Here is a 21,117-nt window from a genome sequence, read left to right on the forward strand (position 1 = left end):
CTGGGTGCTTATTGTTGTTTCACAACACTGCATGGCTTCTTTCATAACGCTGCAATGAGTGACAGATTCCCTGGAAAGTACAGTGCCGCATTGTACTACAGTCTAAAGCTCAGTAGTTTGACTGTCATGAAGGTGATGATGCTGGATTCAGTGAATTCAGTGTCTGCCTGTCTGAGCATACACGAATTCACAACTCCAAATCGTAAAAACATACACATACAATATAAACACTTATTTCATCAGAATTTCATAAATTTAGGTTCGAGGAGTCTAGCAAATGGTAGATTCTGTTTCTGCTCTTCTTGAGCCTTTGATCTTGCTGCGGAATATGGTGGTAGCGCAGTAGGGCTGGAGTAGATGTGAATGCACGCTGCTAGTAATACTGAATAGGTACAGCTCTTGAACTCTCGGCTGCACACACAGCTAAAAACACATTGTTACTGCAACACTTAAAGAGTCAATTTAACTTATTCTAGTGTATTTGGTAGCAGACTACTCTGTAAATGTTGAATTAATACTGAATGGTACTACACAGTAGGACCTTGTGTCCAAACAAAGGCCCATGGGCCAAATCCGTCCCGGGCATGGCAAAGATTTGGCCCGCCATGAGGTCAGAACAAATGAAAACATGCGGCACAGGCTTCTATTATTTCTTTTTTATGGCTTTTGGTGAAGCCAGCACCTGCTCCTGTGTACGATGTAAGTACCCCTGCCCCCCTTTCACTCTCTCTCTCTCTCTCATTGAATGAACAGCATAGAACCCACACAGCCAAGACCAGCACAGAACCACACCATCCTGCCGAGAAGAAACTCCTCTTGCTGATACCACCACATCCTTTTTCAGAGTAAATTTATAGACCTTTAAATCCATATATGTCTGTTTTCCACTGCCGGTTTTCTGGTAGGCCAACAGCTCGACATAGCACGACTCGGCTGCCACTTTTTGCTCTTCGGACGATTGAGCTGTGTTGTGCCCAATCAAAAAACAAGAAGTGGTTGCCGAGTCCTGCTGTGTCGAGCTGTAGGCCAGAAAACCGGCAGTGGAAAAGAGGCAATAGAGTATCTACAGTGCTGCAGAGGTTCAAATTATTCTCTGTTTCTGCAGGTGGCCAGTGACATTTCTTAATTCTACAGCTCTTCATATTAACATAACATTTACATAACACATCATAAAATAACAAATAGTGACCAAAGAGCAAAAATTATACTTTTTTGAGTGGGGCCAAATGTTATCTGACACAGAGTTGATTTCAACTCTTTAAAAGTAAGATTAGTATTTATTATTGTGCACTATCTGTTATCGCTACCTACTCTCCCTTGCCCATGTAGGTACTATCAGAGGGCTGCATGGGTTGACTTGGCTGTACCCCAGCCAGAGGGTCATGGTGTTTATTTGAAAGAGGGCTCTGTGTAAAAGCATCCAGACTGAAATTAATTGGACACATAAAGAGGGAACAAAAGCTGAAGACACTTACACAACACTAACACAAAAAACCAGCTCGCGCACACACACGTGCACGCACGCACGCACGCACGCACACACACACACACACACACACACACACACACACACACACACACACACACACACACACACACACACACACACACACACACACACACACACACACACACACACACACACACACAAAAACCCTGTGGGGCTGGGAGAGAGCGAGAGAGCTATCACAGTGTAATAACAGCCTCTTATTTCATTTGGCGGAAAGTAATGGGAGGAAGTACTTTATCTGCCCCCTGGTCTCTGCCCCTCCAACAGTATCACTGCACATGAGTGCAGCATGGAAGCTGCTCTGGCTTTTCTCACAGGAGAAATTAGCCTTTCTTGCAATGACGTCATTTCGGCAGAAATCTCTAACCGAGGTGTGTATGTTTCTGTTTATGCCACCAGATTAGGGTGACCAGATTTTTGTAGTCTGGGACACTGTAAACTGGGACACTTTGTGCGTGACTCGTTGACTGAAGGGCAATATCTGGCGGGCGAGTCTGGCGGTCCTCCCCGAGGAAAATTTGTATTTTTTAGATGCAATTTCCTGCATTCTACTCAATTTTAGAGGGCGGAATGACAAATCGCAACTGACTCCTTCAGACTTTCTATTCAACCGCTGGCTGCCATTAATTGTGGCAGGTAAACATGTAATATTTTCAATATATTTACCCTAATAGCGCAATGTAGTGGGTGGCCAAAACCGGGACATATTTGTGTCCCGACAGAGTTTGCTCGGGACCTGGGACACACAACTCCAAACCGGGTTTGTCCCGGTTAAACCGGGACGTCTGGTCATCCTACACGAGATGCAACTAATAACAGCTTTGAATGTTTTGAATGTAAAGCATTGAATCGAAGTGTGACGTCACCAGAAAAAGGTCCATGTCATGAAAGCACTTTCTCATTCAAGATTGCTTCTAATACCAGTGATAGAAGATGTCGTCGAGGTGGAGGAGGAAGAGGAGGAGGAACGGGGAGAAGAGGAGGAGGGGGAAGAGGAGGAGGAGGAAGAGAGGAGGAGGAGAAAGAGAAGAAGGAGGAGAGTGGAAACCTTGCATTAACACAGGGGACTCCTGTCATTAATGCCTATCTACGTCTCACACGCACACACGCGCACACGCGCACACACACACACGCACACACACACACACGCACGCACGCACGCACGCACACACACACACACACACACACACACACACACACACACACACACACACACACACACACACACACACACACACACACACACACACACACACACCTGCTGATGGCCAGCCACCACACAGCACAGCGGCCAACCAAGGTAACGCGACTCCCTGCTCCATATGGCCACAGCACCATAAGCAGTCCCTCGTCCCCACAGGAGATGAATGTGGCGCGAGCAGCATACGGTATATATTGGCCCCCTGAGACAAGACAAGACACCACATCTGGCCCAGTTACGGCACAGAGCCACAGCTGCGAGTGTTTCACTGCTGGCTGCCTGCCTCTCTTCCAGCCAGCTGCGTCAGCCACCTTAATTTGTTTTTGTTGGGATTTTTTAAGCATATATTTGGAGGATAGTGAGGACGGAGACAGGAACTAGTGGGAGAAATATGGGGAAGGGTTGGGAAATGATATGGGCTGGATTCGAGTATATAGTAGCACACATGTTAGTCAACAATCTAACACTGTGCGGTCCGGTAAATCGGGCGTAAACCCACACCTTCTAACTGAAGATTCTATGCGCGTCTAAGTTAGACCTGGCACATCTACGTTGGTAATGAGAATATGTTGCAGTTGGGGTAGGGAGTCTGCAAGAAGAGCACATCTTTTGCACCATCTGTGGTTGGGGTATCAATGTGATTCCGAAGACGTTTCCTTCCTGCAGTGTTTATCGCCCCTTGCTGAGTTTTTGTAGCGAAGTGTGTGTCTGGAAGCGCAACGTATGCATGCATGCCCAGAAGTGGTTACCGGGGTAACCAATCACTTCCTCAACTTGTCAACTGAACGACGCGGATTAAATTAATTGTTATTAAAGCGTTTTTAAAGAAATTTGGTCAGCAATTAAGTGTAACAGTGTTAGATAAGCAATAAGCCACTTGAGCCTGTGGGTTGTGCTCTATTTACCACGGGTAAGGGGACGTTTACGGCACTCCCCTTCGCGTCGTGCCCCACTCCCCTTACCCGTGGTAAAGCACAACTCACGGCCTCTCATGGCTTATTGCTTAAACCTCAACCATCTTGATGCATTACTAAGATATGGGCCCTGATATAGGCTTTTTATTCAAGGCGTTCCACTGGTGGGTCAGTTCCCATTATGGGGCTACACTAGCAACTCACCGATGTAGAATTCCTCTGGGGCACCCTTCAAGTTCAGGAGGCTGCTGGTGTCCGGGTCGAAACGTAGCCATAGCCCCACCGCCACCACCAGGGAGCCGGAGAGCTGTAAAGGAAGCAGAGGAAGAGGAGAGGAGAGGAGAGAAGAGAAGAGAAGAGAAGAGAAGAGAAGAGAAGAGAAGAGAAGAGAAGAGAAGAGAAGAGAAGAGAAGAGAAAAAAAGAGAAGAGAAGAGAAGAGAAGAGAAGAGAAGAGAAGAGAAGAAAAGAAAACATCTTAGCATCATCTTAGCAAGTAACATCAAAATGCCTGCTAACATTCTAATATCCCAGGACTGAAGGGGATACAGCCAATTTGTCTGATGGACTGCTATCATAAATGGTGTGCGGTGCTTAAACAAAATTTATACTGGCATGCATGAGCAAGCCCCAGAAAAAACAACAACTGCTGGTTGGTGCGTATGACATGAGTAATGTTGACATTTCACACCACAGAATTGGCTAATGTCTGAAAAACATGAATCTACTACAATGACAGAATGGCAAAATATATTTGGCAGAGACATAATGGAAACAGACATAGACTTAAAGGGGAATGAAACCATGACAAGTTAACATTCAACAAAACACAGTGTTGCCATTAGAGAGTAGGATCAACTAAAAGTGTTGAATTAGCACTACACAACTTCACTTTGACTTTAAAATTGCATAATACCTTTTTTGATTTAACACAGCAGGCTCTATAGGTATGTACATTGGCTGCTTAACTCACATGTAAAATGGCAATGATAGTAAAATAATTTATCCTTATCTGACCCTGTTGTATTCAGGGTTGCACACAGTAAAGTGCAGCGCTAATTCAACATTAAGAGCAGGTATGTCAAACTCAGGCCTGGGGGGCAAATCTGGCCCGCAGAGTCATTTTACTCGGCCCGCGAGATATTTGAAATGTGTCTTACAGTAAGCCCACATACAGCATTATGGTACAGTGTCACAAGAATTTGGTGTGTCACAGGAAAATGAGTGAGTCCAGGCTAACAAAACAGCTCACACTCGTATGCAACACAATATCTGCAGGCACACTTGAATTACCATACAGTATATGATGGAATTTTACGCACAATTTTGGCCCTCAGTCAATTTCAGTTTGACACCTCTTTCTGACACCTGATTTAGAGAGTCGATTTAACATCGTCTAGAGTACATTTGGCCCCAAACAACTCTTCAAGTGTTGAATTAACACTGAATTTACTGTGCAGCAGGCTGATCATTTCAGAGGACAAATCAAGACAGACAACCCCCGTTTCTTCCCTTCTCCTTTCCTTTCCCCCCACGCGGTTGGTTCCCTTGGTAACCTTGGCCATGACACTTTATTGATTGAAACTCAGTAAGATAAAGAGTGGCATGCCATCCCGTCTGAGCCCTGCCATCTGCCCTTTCAGAGGGACATCACTGTTATTTAGTGGACTACATCCACAATAAAAATCACTCAGGCGCTGTGGAGCAATGCACAGAACAGCAGCGTTCAGTGTTGCCAGATGTGTCTGATCAAATCCCGCTCAAAAGGTGCTTAAAAACTGCCAAGAGGCGCTAAATTCCGTCCAATTTCAACAAATTGCATTGATTTCTATGAACATAAAACTGCTGGGAAAAAAACACCAATTTTTCCCGTTTTTACCCGCAGGGTAACCGCCCAATCTGGCAACACTGGTGGCGTTAGCATCAAGGGCGTGATGTGATGGCGCATGGTATTCCTTCTACTCCCTCCCTTCCCTGCTGCTGCAAAGTCATACATGTTTAATCAGCCCTGTAAATCAATTTCCGCAATTGTCTGAATGGTTAATTAGGTGCAAATAAGCTCATTCAAGGGCATATTTGTGATAATCAAACGACATCATCATCATTAGTAGGTCCTATAAAACAAAGAGTGTTTTGGGGCCCGGGGGGTATTTGTCTGCTGTGACTGCTGCTGCTGCCCCGCCTGGAGACAGGAGTATGTTGTACTCACGTGGAAATACAGAAGGCCTGTTTAGAAAACACAAGCTCCTGCACAAAAGCTGTCAGTGGTTCTTTTTGAATAAAGTTGAGATTACAAAATTGTGCACATCCCCTGTCAAGATGAAGGACAAAGACTGAATAACGCTGTGATTCAAAGAAGTGCCCACACTTGAAATCCTTTCTTTACTTTGACTCCATGTGTTGCTTTTTTAATAACGAGCAGTTATAAACCTGATGAATTAGGTTTCAGCTTTACTGCAACATAACGTGGCAGGCTGTTGCACGGTTCTGTATGTGCGAGAGCAAAGGGAAACAGACAGACAAGGCGAGGGGAGGAGGAAGCATGTTAGCGTTTTTATCTGCCCTCTCTCATCACCATAACGATAATGCGGCTCCCTTCATCACGGTAATGTCATTCCGGGTCCCCTGTCAAAGGACCGTGCTGCTTACTGTCTTCCTCAGTTAGACTTTGTGCCTCATGTGCAGCAGTAGCTAATGGGGCAGGCTCTACGTATGCACGCGTTCGTTTCTGCTTGTCTCCAGGGACTTAAATAAACAAGAGACGCAATAGGACTTGACTTGAGAGCAAAAGAAAAACAAACCAAACAAAAAAAAACAAAAAAACTGTCTACTGACTGTGGGCCAGACGAGAGCCAGATATAAACTGGATGCAAAGGACAAAGGGTACTGCTAACTGTCTTCCTCAGTTAGTCTTTGTGCCTCATATAGCTAATGAGCAGGCTCTATGTGCGTATTTGTCTCTCCTTGTCTCCGGGGACAACATTCAACAGGAGGAGAAGCAATGGGACTTGACTTGAGAGGATGAAAAAACAGAACAAAACCGGCTACCAACTCTGGGTCGGGCAAGGGCCAGAAGTAAACCGGACGCCAGCCAGATCTGCTCCCCCCTGGTCGGCTTGCCCTTTGGGGATGACACACACCAGAATAGTGTGGAGATGAGAGGGGGAGGGACAGTAGACAGCACTGACGGGCCTGGGTCCACAGACAGGCAAGCAGGCCCATGAGGTAGGCACAGGGGAAGGCTGCCATATAATTGATCCCAAAAGGAGGAGGATGTTTGATGTATTTTCCTCTAGTTCTTCTCCTCTTACCCTCTATCTTATTCTGTTTCTAGTTTTTAATGAGAGCACAGAGCTTTGATTGCATGATTGGAAATATCAGATTGTTCATAAAAGTCTTATCGGTGAAATGCACTATTTGGATATGCAGATCAGTTTTCTATTTCTGCACTTCTACAGATGTGCAATAAGTCAAAACATACTGTAAAAAACACAAACATAAATTCAGCCAAGCCAGTTGTCATATATACGGTACATAGGCTATTTGTCTTACACATTTATGCAAGAATGTGTAATTACATGAGCTAAATGACATCATGCGGACACCCACACTGTCCAGTTGCCTGCAGTAGCCCTGCCATCCTGCTGTCCTGTCCCTATGCTGCATGTGGGTGGCCACTGGGCACTCAGGTTGTGCCAGCCCCGTGGGACGGCCCCTGCCAAGCCAACCCTGCCCTTTCCCTGTTCTGGTGGCTTTGGCATGATGTGGCGTCACCCGCCCGACTGCCTTGGCATCAGCTGCCCCCTGGCACTGTCCCCCAGTGGCCCCAATAGCCTGCGCTACCCCTCCCGCCTCCCCAACCTCACCTCCCTCCTCGCTCACCACCTCCATCACCACCACGACCATTCCCATGATGTCCCAGCCAGTGCGTGCCCCACCCGTACCCAGGGCGCTCTAGACAACGGCTGGGCTTATCTGCTGTCCGGGCCCCTCTACAAAGACAGGGCTGTGTGCGGTGCGGTGCGCCCGCCGCCGTTCGCAGTGGCACCACTCCACTGATGAGCGATAGCGGAGATGGCAGCTGAGATCCCGATGCCCACTCACTACACTACGCCAGGGCCAGGACCTATCCACCCACTTCATTAGAACAATGATCATAATCATCAGGACAAAAATACTACACACAGTTAAGTGTGCTCGGCCACTAATGGACAATGGGTTGCCTATTATTTTGCTCATGATTTAAGGGTGAAAATCGCCAAACATACAGTGCATAGTGAAAAGAAAGCAAGACCATGCATGCAGACATGTGTTACTATCATTGAATTACTAGGCGTAGTATTTCTCTTAAATTGATATGCATGCACAGTACTACCAGGCTAAGTGCAAAGGTCTTTGAGATTGCTGTTATAAAGTCATAACTAGTCATGTATTGCTTTATGGTATAGTAAGCAACTAAGCGATATGATTTTTCTGTGACAATAAACATTGTAAGCTTAAATGCTTCAATGACATGCACTGGCATTCACAAAATCAAAGGCGAAAGTTTAGTTTTATCCAATAAAGTTCTTTGCTGAGCATATGGGAGAGATTAAGAAATGAAACAAAAATCGCACCATCTCCAAAGGTCCCTTGGACCATCTCCAAGTCAATAAACAACTTTCACAAAGCAATAAAAAATGTGATGAGGCCACAGACAGTTTGACCTAAATGATGCTTCAAAGAGCTTCGGAGTTCCCACAATTACCCTTGTTTTTGCAGAAGCCGGGTATGATTACACGGTAGACCGACATTGAATACCAAATGGCCTGGACAATGCAAGTCCAACTTTATCCATGTCAAACTGTGTGGATGTTTTACATTTAGTTAAACAGGCGTTGTGCAGGCTGATTTGTTTAAGCTTCACAGCATACACTTAGTTCCAGCCTGTTGAGTCAGAAGCCATGAAGATACATTCAAGTACCTATTTGCCTGACTGATAGATAAGCTTTCTTTTTTTAGTGTAACCAGTCGGCCAGAAGGGAACGCTCATCATCAAAAACATACCTTCTCAGAGAAATGGGAGCTTGGTGCCGTCTGCTTTTACACAAACACAGGGATGGGTGAATATAAATATCTCAGCAGGACAGCTTGAACTGGGGTGATAAGATGCATTAGACCACTAAATCAGGCCTTAATGCCGTTTATACAGACTGTCCTTGCATGTTTATAGGAGCCGCCTGCAATATATGTGACTGCACTTACTGGAAGAAGCCGCGTCCCAGGCAAGGCAGCAGCACACGTATACAAGAGGACCAGAGGCGCATCTTGTCACCAGGCTAGGCAGGCAGCCGTTTGGGGCCCCCAAGCCTATAGATGATGAATAACAGCTAAGACTTTAAACTACAGTAGTGGCGATTTGTTGCGAATGATCATTCTTTCGCATTTTGCGCTTGGGGCCCCAACTTACCGTAGAATCGCCTCTGCAGAGGACCACGGCGCAGAACCTGCCCTCGCATTCCTCACTATGCAGAGGGACATTCACATGAAAATGCCAAATTGTTGCCTGTTTACAGCTGGTCTTTATGGTACATGGCTGCTGCAGACTAGGGCATCCATCGCATGGCAACAGCAGCTATACGCTGTGAATGTTACGAGAGTGTGAGATCCTGCAGCGGGGGGTTCACCTTGGTTGGCCTAGTTTGATGTATGAAATGCAATGTGCACATCTTTTCTTCTCTTTCAGTTCCCTTGCATTGCACAGAGGTTGGTCTCAATCAAGGGGGGGGGGAGGTTTGAGACAGCAAATAATGAGGTTGTAATACCCAGTCACAGGTGGTTATGCTTCTGAGCCAACGTTGGATGCCTCAGATGATTGAATTCTGCTGAGTGGAAAGTAGCTTAGTGCACTCTTTATGGAGGGAAAGGGAAAAAGAGACAAGACACAAACAAACGAGGGCTGCAGAAGAGGCCAGATGATTGCCTGATGGCAGACAGATGAGCCCTAAAAAAAACCAACAACCGCATCCTGGGAAATGGCTGGGGATAATGCATAACCCCACTCCACTGACCAAAGCACTAGAGCACTCCGCCAGAGCTCCACTCAGCTGTTCGCCTGAATGGCCATGGGACCAGGCTCTTGAGACGGGAGCTTTAGGAGCCTCCTGAGATAGCAGGGATCATGGCACACACACTGCATGCAAAGAAGATGCCCAACAGCAGACACGGACAGTGCATTGAGTGACATGAAATAAGAGCTGATGATCAACTAAGACAAGGTTGTAAGCAGTATTGTATACAGGTATACTGCAAAAATGGCCTGGTACTCTAGAGGCTAAAATTGAAAAGGTGCATGTAGGCACACTCCATGCTGGTGTGTGCTGGACCACTACAAAGTACTGGCCATAGACAGATTGTGCATTTGTGTTCTCCTGTCTCTCAGTGCCCCAACATAACCTCGGACGCACATATCACCGTGGATCACTGTTGCAGTGAGTGAGCGATGTGTGGGTTTGCTATAACTGGCATGTGGTTAATGGAACCAGAGTGAATGAGGAGTAATCCACCGGGCTGAGGAACTGGGATGAAGAGGTCAGGGGACAAGCAGAATGTTTCAAAGGCCTTGTTGACTGACAACAAAGATGCATAGCAATGTCAACTCTGGGAAATTCCTCTTAATCCAAACACATCATTGTCTGTCAATCCAGCGACAGAGTGTAGGCTACTCCGGACACCCAGCATGACTCCTGGAGACGGACCACACATCCTTATAAGGATTCCTATGGGGGAGAGCACCTCCAAACCCTGGCAGTAGACGTGGCCTGTGTCTAATGCCAAAATTGTGACAACGGTTCGTTCCCAGGCGAAACAACTCTTGAAAGGTTTCAACAGCCCAGTGAATTTGCAGTGTTAATTCAAGGCTTAGACCATAGTCAAATTCACCACTATTGTAGTTGGTGCCACTTTCTCAGTGTTGAATCAACACTGCAATAGTTGCTGAGAGGAGTTTCGAGAAGATGTGTGCCTCTGTGATGGGAAGATGTGTGCTTTAATGAGATTTTGTTTTCCACGATCACTCTCTACATGTCAGAATTAAGCCTAATTGATCTACTCCTATGGTTGTATTCTATATATAATTTCATGGCATCTGTGGCATACTGTAAACTAACAGCTAGTGGTGATGTAGCCTAGATGCTAGAAAAAATAAAACTCTCTGCTCTAAGTTTGCTCTACCTTTGCATTTTGGAAACACCCCCCTTGAGAAAAACTTGTTATGTCTCTTGAGCAGTCGTTATCTGATTTATATCTCACTAATGTCTGCACCGACTGGGCTGGTATCATGTAGCCTAAATTAATCATGAGGTGCCCCCTGCCTCATTAATCGTGGTTAAGCTGTATAGATATTAATCACTCAACGACATTTATAGCAGCAGCCTCTGCGTAATTCATGCTTTCCATTTCACTGTCCAAACATGCGCACTATATTATGGTTACTATATTCGTCACCAATTACAATGAATATACAGTGCTGCAGAGTTCAACACGAACATTCACGAATGTTTTGAGTGGATTTCTTAAAAGTAACAATTGCTTATCCACACCCAGGGCAGCTTTCGTCGCACAGTCTCTGCATCAGCGACAAAGACCTCTGCCTGGACCACCACCCTAACATGTTTGATGTGACAGCGCACACACTTGTGCTACAAGAAAATAACAGGTTCACCTCAGACCATGACAATAGACAATAGGAAATTGAGGCTAGGGCGCAGACAGTCACAGTCACGCCAAGAGGAAAAATATAGCTCTACACACTCAGACAAATGCCCATTCCAGATGCGCGAAAAAAACGTAACGTGGAGATGCTCAGTGAGATGTGATGAATTGATCTGGCAAGAGTAACCACCCTTACTCTGTAAGCAACACGCATCCTCACTGAATTCCCAGCGACCAGTCAGGATGAGGAACTCCTGCTATTAAATGAAAACAATGCAATTAACGGCACCGAGTCATGCATTCTCCATGCACATACTTACCCAGAAAATGAAGTTAAAAACGAAAAGCAGGTATTTCACACATATCATCCCGCCTTGGACTTTGCCCATGTTTCTGGTATATCCACCACGCGCGCGTTCGATTGTAAAGAAGGCACAGAACGGGGAATTGAAAAGAAAAGCAGTCTTTTTCGGCCAAAGACTCAATTAAGAGAAATGTAGTTGATGATAGCAGATACTCGTGCAGATACAGTTCAGCCTCTCTCGCTACAACCACGGCAGAGTTGTGTTGCGAATAGAAACAGCACCGCCCATTTGGTAGAACTAGTCCTGTGCCGTGGGAGTGCGCTGTGCAATTTACCCGCGCTTTGTTTACAGGCGCGTGCATGGGGGACCCAATAACCCAATACTGAAATCCATATTGAAAACCTGGACATTTCATACAGTGTGGTGCGCTTAAGATAGAAAAACGTCTGGTAGTCTCAAGGATTTATCATGGATGTTATGTGTCTTAATTGGCTGACTGGCCTGGGACATTAGCCAAACATTAATCCATGTGTTCTCGTATAGGTCCGATACTGGTAGGCCTATGGCATCGATAATTTTCTCCAAACCCCTGCGTAATTTCTTTTCAGATAGAGCATTTTCTGGTGCTTGTGGAAGCATAACAAGTGTGACACATCGGTCCATGTGTCTACTGTGTTATCAGGTGCCATCTGGATGAGAACAGTTGAACATGCAGACCACCATTCGCTGATGTAACGGTCTGCAACGCAATGCGCCCTATCCGCTGCTGAGAAAAGCCATCTGTGGAGGAATGCCTGGCATTTCATCAATAAATGTAGCACAAATGGGACAACCCTTCTCCGCCATCACAGCTTTTAAACGAGACTATAAGGCCATGGCCTGGCTCTCTGAGCATGACAGGCCATATTCAAATCGAAATCAAACACAGTCAGTTTCACTTAGGCCTATCGTGTAAGCTGGACATGCATAAAAGATAGGCTAACTGAAAATATTCTTACTATCCCATTTATCTATAATTGAAAGGACTGAAGCGATCAGGATGCATTTTTTTAAATGCATTAAATATAGCAGATGTGTTGTTTGGATTTATTTTATTTTATTAAACGGGCTTGCAGAGCAAGGCCCGATTCTAGTAATCTCTAAGTACAGTTTATTATTAAGCGGGCTTGCAGAGCAAGACCCGATTCTAGTAATCTCTAAGTACGTTTATTATTAAGCGGGCTTGCAGAGCAAGGCCTGATTCTAGTAATCTCTAAGTCCTGTTTAGTTATTAGTAAGCGGGCTTGCAGAGCAAGGCCCGATTCTAGTTATCTCTAAGTCCTGTTTAGTTAAGCGGGCTTGCAGAGCAAGGCCCGATTATAATAATCTCTAAGTACGTTTATGCTTGCTTGCTTGCCTTGTTGCTTTCTTGTGCACGGCAGTAAAAATAGAAAATGGATCTCCTCCTAGGCCTTTCGAGATAGAGACACCGTTCAAACACTAAAACGACCGGCTCGGCTTGGAGATCATTTGTACTGATATAGCGTGTCCGTGTCTCTTGTGGTTTTTCCGTTTTTGGCGATTTTGTGCAAGTTTGGGTCCCCATTGAAAACAATAGTAGAACCTTCAGAGACAGAATTCCGTCCCACTCTACAGATCAGAGTGTAGGAGGCTTTTTCGTTCATAAAACATCAACACTTTCACCGAGAAGTTTAGTTGACGCTTTGTTAGTGAGCTGTAGAAGATGACTCCACACGGTGAAAATATCATGTCCCAACTCCCATTACTTTTTAAATGGCAGGTGTGTAAAAACGGCAGGGCTGGCGCCATTGCTATTCCCATTGACTCTTGAAGTGCCTTTCTGAAGAGGTCAGCGCATCTTCCACAAGAGGTCCAATTGTGACTGAATCGTTTAACCTATAAACTTCATTCAAAGACTGTTAGAAAGATCACATGTATGACTCCAATCTGTGCAATTCTTTTTAGTTTTTTAACAACAGCTATCTAAAGAGACCTAGAAACAATTCTGATTCGGTCCTCTGCCTTAGAGCACCATACTAACTGCCATACAGTCAATCAGAACAGGTGCAGCCAATATAGGGTTCCATCTCAACTGTTACTTTCTCTCAACATTCTATTCCTAACAAGCACCTGCAACTACAGTTCTAGAAGTCTATTGTTCAGCTCTTCAATGCAATGTGTTATTGTCTTGCTGGAATGTTTGTGACAGCCAGCTGCTTAGTTAAATGGTGAAGGTGCTGGATTAGAGATATGGAGGTTGGGAGTTCGAATCCCATTCAGACCCATGTTCATTTTCAAAATTATATCATATGCAGAGTTCCTTAGCCAACTTCAAATGTCATGTATGCCATTTAGTATCAATGGCAAAGGTGCTGGATTACAGTTATGGAGGTTGTGAATTCGAATCCCACTCGAACCCATGTTGAATTTCAAAATTATATCATATGCAGTGTTCCTTAGCCAACTTAAAATACCATGTATGTCATTTAGTATCAATGGCAAAGGTGCTGGATCACAGATATGGAGGTTGGGAGTTCGAATCCCACTCGGACCCATGTTGATTTTCAAAACTATATCATATGCAGTGTTCCTTAGCCAACTTAAAATACCATGTATGTCATGTAGTAGCAATGGCAAAGGTGCTGGATTACAGATTTGGAGGTTGTAAGTTCGAATCCCACTCAGACCCATGTTGATTTTCAAATTATATCATATGCAGTGTTCCTTAGCCAACTTCAAATACCATGTATGTCATTTAGTATCAATGGCAAAGGTGCTGGATTACAGATATGGATGTTGTGAGTTCGAATCCCACTCAGAGCCATGTTGATTTTCAAAATTATATCATATGCAGTGTTCCTTAGCCAACTTAAAATACCATGTATGTCATTTACTATATCCCCAAAACGCGGAGCTACAACACTTTCAAGATGGCTGAATCCAAGATGGCTGAATTGTTTGGCCCATAACTTCTGACTGGGTGGATGGATTTTTTCCAACATTTCTTTTAGCTTTGTTTTCTCAATAGTAGTTTGTTTTTAATTTAGGGATAGATATATCAAAAATAAAACTGCTCATCTCTGCTCCAAAAGGCAAGTCTGCTTCCAGCATTTTTTGTGAGAATGCAATCTAGTTTATTTATTTATTTATTTATTTATGTATACTTTTGAAAACCTGAGCCCCTTCTAACATCTTTGCACTGGTTCCAACCAGTGGCACTGGTGTAATGCAACCCATAGTTTGTGCCTATCCGAAAGGAAAAGAAAGCCCAACTGGGAAACTCTAACTCGCATTGCCATTGGGGCACAGCACTCCACAGCGCACAAGTGTTCACTGCACACTGCACACAATGAAATTGCATTCATGCCTCACCCATGCAAGGGAGCAGTGCGGCGGGACGGTACCATGCTCAGGGTACCTCAGTCCAGGAGGAGGATGGGGGAGAGCACTGGTTAATTACTTCCCCCACCAACCTGGCGGGTCAGGAGTTGAACCAGCAACCATTGGGATACAAGTCTGACGCCCTAACCGCTTACCCATGACTGCCCAATCCAATACAGTAATCAGAAAAAAACAAATGTAATAGGCCTATGAAGTAAACAAATTTACTAGCATTACATGTAGTGGTCACAGTGCAGTCGTCAGGCATCAGGAAAAGAATCCAAATATATGCCCTCCATCTGTTTAGTAGGGCTTAAAGGAGTTCATTTTGTGGCTTCATGTGTAAATAATATAATGGGTCAAAGACTGTTTAGATTGTCACATTAAACCTTTTTTTTAAACTTCAACTTAAATACAGTTTTTGATTTTACATCTTTGTGTAGGCCTATAGCCTAAATGAACATTTTGATCACTCAGTATTAACAGGTTGGCAAAACATTGGTCGTGTTTTGATCATTCAGTGATGTGCGGTGGCTGATTCACAAGTTCTGTTATGTAGCCTACCTGTACTTGCTGTTCCTCATAGCTGCTAGACTTGTGGAAGGAGGCCTATTCAAAGTGAATCATTACCTTGAACTGTAACTTATTTAGGACAAGCCATTCATTTTCATTTCCATTTGCATATCCGGGGACGGACTAATGCACAGGATAGATATGCCTGCAGCCTAGGGGACCCACAGGGGGGCTCTGATCTAGCCTGGTCCTGACCATCCCATAATACTACCATTTCATTTCGTATTCATGGACTGGAGGTTGTTTGATCTGACACGATTGCAGGAAGCGGGAAGGAAATCTTCGGGAAAATCAGGATAAGTTGTTGAACAAACATGTCTGATGTCTATCTAGGCAATGTAGGACTGTTTAACATACATGTCTGACAGAACATCCTACCATAGGATAGAATTACAACGTTGGACTGTTTGTCAGAACACCGGCCAAATCCTGCCGCTCAACATCGCTCCACAGAAAACAGGTAGGCCTACCAGATGTAGTGCAGAGCTAAGTCTCTTGGCGGAATTACGTAGGATGGTGCGCGAGGCTAACTCTGATCTGCCAAAAGAGAAAAATAACTGAATTGTGACAGGATGCAATATTGAGAAATTGATGTGTATTCTATGTAAATTTGTCACAAAATTTGCTTAACCTCTTGAGCTTCGGAGGGCCCTGTACCGGGTCCAATGACGTTTAACTTCAACTTCATTCCGCAATTGTTTGTAATCTAGGTGGTGTAATAAACCGCAGGAACATTATATATAATTGGAAAGCTTAGACCCTCAGGAATACATTTAGCACTAATTTACAGAGGTTTGAACATATTGTATGTGCACTATTATCAATTTATTACACAATGTCACCTTTCAAATTTGACCCCCTCAAGCACCCCTCGCCTGATGTCTCCCTACCTTCCTAGGATGAGTGGACATCCAAACATGAACATATCCTTATCAGCATGGTCTCAAAATGTCTGTTACAATCCAAGGTTTATGAGAGTGTAGTCTTTTTCCTTCTTTTTTTTTTTTTTTTTTTTTTTCTAACTTTATTTCAACCATAAGTTGTACAACTCCACTCAAACTAAACCAATTTATTGTGAAAAAAATGATCATCTCAGGAATTGTGCTGTTTTTGCCCACACTTCCATATTTTTCATATGATCAACGGGATTCCACATGATCCCCAGACTCTGCTGATTACATGGGCACCACTGGAGTGGCTCTGTGACATTCCTACCCTGAAAGACAAGCATTAGAAGTGAAGTAGGCAGGTCCTGTTTTACGCAGCTTCGTATTGGCTTATTTGCTTTGAATGACTGCAGCTCCCTCAAAGCAAGAGCTAGAAACTCCTTTCAAAGACTGAGTGATAGTCCAGAGTCCAGGTTTTCAAATGAGTCAAATAGCTCTTCTCAGGGGCAGAGCTACAGGGGTGGCTAGGGTAGCATTTGACCCCCCTGAAATCTGATTGGCTACCCCAAGTGCTCCCCCAGAAAATGGACAGCAGCCCCGCCCACTCGCGTTACACGAAGCGCATAGATCGCCCGCGAGTGAAGAAAGGACAACCATTTTCCACACACACACATTTTGATGCAAGTTTGTGTACACACCACCCTCGTGAATTTGGGCATATGGGGTACCATTCGAAAGCTTAGAATGCCGTCTGTCTAGTGGCATGCATAGGAACTCTCTGTGTTGTACGGTCTGACGGCAATGTGAATGGCACAATGGCTTTTCCAGCACACATCACCTTTGATAGCATTGTTATATGTGTGAATTGTAGCAAGTTCTTAGCAGCATTGCAACATTCCAGTGACTGGATTTTATAATGGAAGTAACTCTTTAATGTGCAGTCTGAGTTCAATTTGAACTGTAAATCTTGCCATTTGCAATGCAATGGGTTTCTGAGGGTCAAATCACAAAAAAAATATTACAAAAAATCACAAAAAAATAACTGATTACTGTTTGACATAATAGGAGACCTAAGGGTGCAGTTATAGGGTGCACAGCGGGTGTTATGGTTGCCAAATGTGACCAATGATTACCAACCCAAAAAAACTAAAAAGAACGCCCTAAGAATAAAATCCTGCCAGAATGAAACAGAAGTCTTGATTTATATGAACACAAATCTACAGAATATGTATCTGCCCAAAGCCCTTCTTTAACCCATAGATGACCATCGGAAACCGCTCAATCTGGAAACACTCACAGGTGTCATAAGAACCCAAGAAAATCATTCTCTTTATCTATTGTATAGTGTTTGAGTGTTTTTTTTTCTTTGTGTAAGAGCATGCCCCTGTGAAATTAATGTGGCTACCCCATTGCTCCCCCAAGAATAAATGTCTGGTTCCGCCACTGGCTCTTCTGTATTACACCCAGGGACAGAGGAATCTCAAATTTGCTCAACAATACCCCTTTCTTCCCATGTTATTTACTGTAGTGTACAGTACCGTACAGGGCAAAAGGTTCTTGTACAGTACAAACAGCTTCAGTAGACCTGTGAATAAGTCTTAAATATGTTTCCAAGGCCAAATGTATCAGCTATACTGCTGAAATGTAGTGAAGTGCACTCTAAACTCTGAACTCAGGGAGCCTGAATGTGAACCTCTGAGCCTCTCTTACAGTTTGCTGTTAACAAAATGGTCAAGTCTTAATCAGTTACAGTACTTAAGACTGTCTGTGATGTTATAGCATGTTGTTATTATGCAGTTTTTTTTTGTTTGCTTGGGTTTAAAGCAAACCATGAGTTTGATCGTCGTCGATCCCATCTGCACCACAGGGTTACGATTTCAAGCATAATCTACTCACAGGCTCTTTTCCACTCTGACTCAATTATAGCTTTTCAAGATACACTGATGCCCCCTTCCCACCATCAAATTCTAAGTAGGCCTATTCATTATGACTGGGGAAATTGCACTTTTCATACATGAAAAGGGGGATCCACCATTTTGAATTTCCATAAATAGACATTTTTAGCAGCAAACTTTTGGTCATAGCCTACTAGTAAATATTAGTTTATTACTTAGTAAATATTTAGGAAAATATCATACTTGGCAATAGGCAGCACACTTTTAATGAGAAGCATAGTTGCAATACCTATTCTGGCTCTGTTAACAGACATAATTGTATTGAATGGTTAATTATGAACATTTACCAAATGTGTTATGAAGTATGTCACAATAAAACTCAGTCTCTTCCATTGAAACTGTAGACATAAATTCCCTCAATGGCCAGTTCCTTCAACCAATTCCCATTTTCCTCCGTAGACAGCCACTGTGACACTTCCATCAGCTTGGTTGAAAAGTCAGAGTAATTTCAGCGCTTAACTGTTGGAGACATAAAACATGCAAAATAATTTGGTGTCATTGGCGCCATAATCTTAATCCACATCAGATTATGGCTCCAATGACACCAAATTATTTTGCTCTGTTAACTTCCACCTTCAAGTCTGATTTTCTCAGACATGAAGGTGAATGTGAATTACTGCTGAGGGATGATTTTGTAATAGTTATCTACAGAGATACAGGTCAGGTTCCCAGACACTGTGGCCAGTGGACACACTCATGACCCCTTAGTATCATGTGACTTCAAAACGCACTCTTGTTTACCCCACAACAAACAAAGCACATGATAGCGACATAAGATGCTTAACACATAATAATGCATCAGGCATAGACCTGGTCATCAGGAAAATGTTAGACACAGACAATCACCATGGGTTCAACTTCTCTGAACTGTAGTCAGTATTTATCAGGAAACAGGCCTATGTATTTCACTGAGTGTAGTGAGGTGTTGGTGATGTTTCCTCCTACAAAGAATCAGTCTCACAAAACAATGACAAAGGAGGGGGCACAATGGCTCAGTGGGCTAAGGAACCATACCATTACACCAGAACCCAGGTCAGTTGCCATTCAGGGAAATTAGTTTATTTAATCTTTGGGGGTGGGGTTTCTGCTCAGTTGCCATTGCGGGGCATTAGTCTACAGAGTTGTACAAAGTAGAAGTAGAAGTACTTTTAAAAAATGACAACACTACGGTATGATAGACTACTACATGGTTTTAACTTTGTTATAACATACTTCTAGTGTTGTAATTACATATGTAAGTTTACATCTACTTCTACTTTATACAACTCTGTTAGTCTACTTATTTTTTTATATGAAGGGGAGCGTTGGCAGACATATGATAATATCAAGGTCGTGTTGGAAGGCTTATGATGAGGTCAAGGGGGCTTTGGTCAAAAAAGGTTGAGTGCCACCGTGCTAACGGAATTCAGCCTGCCAGAAAATAGTTTCCCAAGATCCGTTTGACTCTGCATCTGGTTGGGTCTCCCTTCTCGAGCTTTGCCATAAACACAGCTTTTAAAATCCCTTAAGACTCTGTTTACTTGGAAATGTAATGAGTCATGCTGGCTGGATGACTCCATTCAGCAGAATGAAGGGATTTACATTTAAGAAGAGCACAGATTACCTGTAGTATGAAAGAATGCATGTAAGCCCTAATTTAGTTTCCTATAGTTCACAGTTCATGTCAGAGTCCATTATGTATGTAATAGACTCTTAAAAAGCACACTTTGGGCTTTGGGTTCAGGTGCGAGTTTGACAGTTTGCGAAGGATTTTTCCAACCTTGAAATATCTTTGAAGTGTGCTATAGCATAATTTTGGCCCATGTGGAAATTGGAGGTATAGTCAGTTGATAGTGTATGATACTGTTTTTTTGCTCAGTGTTGGCTTTACACTGACCTGTAAATGCAAATGGAATACCAGTAACTACAAACTATCTGCATAGGTTTCCCAGCTAAGGGACTCTGAGGCCACGTCTTCTTTCTGTGGATCTAGCAACCTGATTGTGGTTAGTTGAAAGGCCGGTTGGATATTCAATCCAGTTTCTTGTATACTTAAGTGAGAGGCGTGAAACTGAGAGTGGTGTCGTTGGTCAGAAGGAAGTGCCAAGAACAGAAACAAGGAGATAGCTCAGCAATCTCACAGCCTGGTGGACAATGCTTCCGGGCCTGTAGACCTGGGTTTCCCAACCTTTTTAGTCTTCTTCTTCTTCTTCTTTTACTTGTGATTTATTGGCGGTTGGCATATGCAATTTTGCCGCCAACTATGTGTAACTACAAGAGGAGCTTCGACGGAGGAGTGACAAAAAAAGTGAAAAAAGTGAAAGCAGATTGGGAATCTTCAACTCCCATTGCCATTGTGACACAGCACTCCACAGCACACAAGTGAAGAGTTCAGATGCAAAACCCCCTAAGTGCCTTTTCAGAAAATAATCTTAATTCATTTTTATTTAGTACAAAGCTATCAAAATTTCATATTTTTTCATTTCATTTATGTAACATAACTATTTATATGTATTATCAAATACATGAATGAACACCAAACCAACAACGGGGTTCTCTAAAAATATAGAAGTGCAGGTCTTCAGAAATGGAGTTAGGGGGTTTTGCATCTGAACTCTTCAAGTGAACACTGCACACTGCACACAACAAAATTGCATTTATGCCTCACCCGTGCAAGGGGGCAGCCCTCAGTGGCACCCCAAGGGAGCAATGCAGCGGGACA

The 21,117-nt window shown here is 43.7% G+C and overlaps 1 protein-coding gene across 2 annotated transcripts in view; it reads right to left on the reverse strand.

Annotated features, from left to right (window-relative positions):
* The window catches only part of tspan2a (tetraspanin 2a), a 34,991-nt gene extending 23,126 nt beyond the window's left edge, over positions 1-11,865 (reverse strand). For both annotated transcript variants that reach the window (XR_010037553.1, XM_063215714.1), the window contains exons 1-2: positions 11,636-11,865; positions 3,830-3,932 (exon numbers count right to left, since the gene is read on the reverse strand). Coding sequence is in view for 1 of the 2 variants with exons in the window: in XM_063215714.1 (XP_063071784.1) it covers positions 3,830-3,932; positions 11,636-11,704 (172 nt within the window). In the remaining variant the exon portion in view is untranslated. The remainder of the gene's footprint in view (positions 1-3,829; positions 3,933-11,635) is intronic.
* Positions 11,866-21,117: the final 9,252 nt, after the last annotated feature.

The sequence above is a fragment of the Engraulis encrasicolus genome, chromosome 14 (genome assembly GCF_034702125.1).
Source record: "Engraulis encrasicolus isolate BLACKSEA-1 chromosome 14, IST_EnEncr_1.0, whole genome shotgun sequence".
Taxonomy (NCBI): domain Eukaryota; kingdom Metazoa; phylum Chordata; class Actinopteri; order Clupeiformes; family Engraulidae; genus Engraulis; species Engraulis encrasicolus.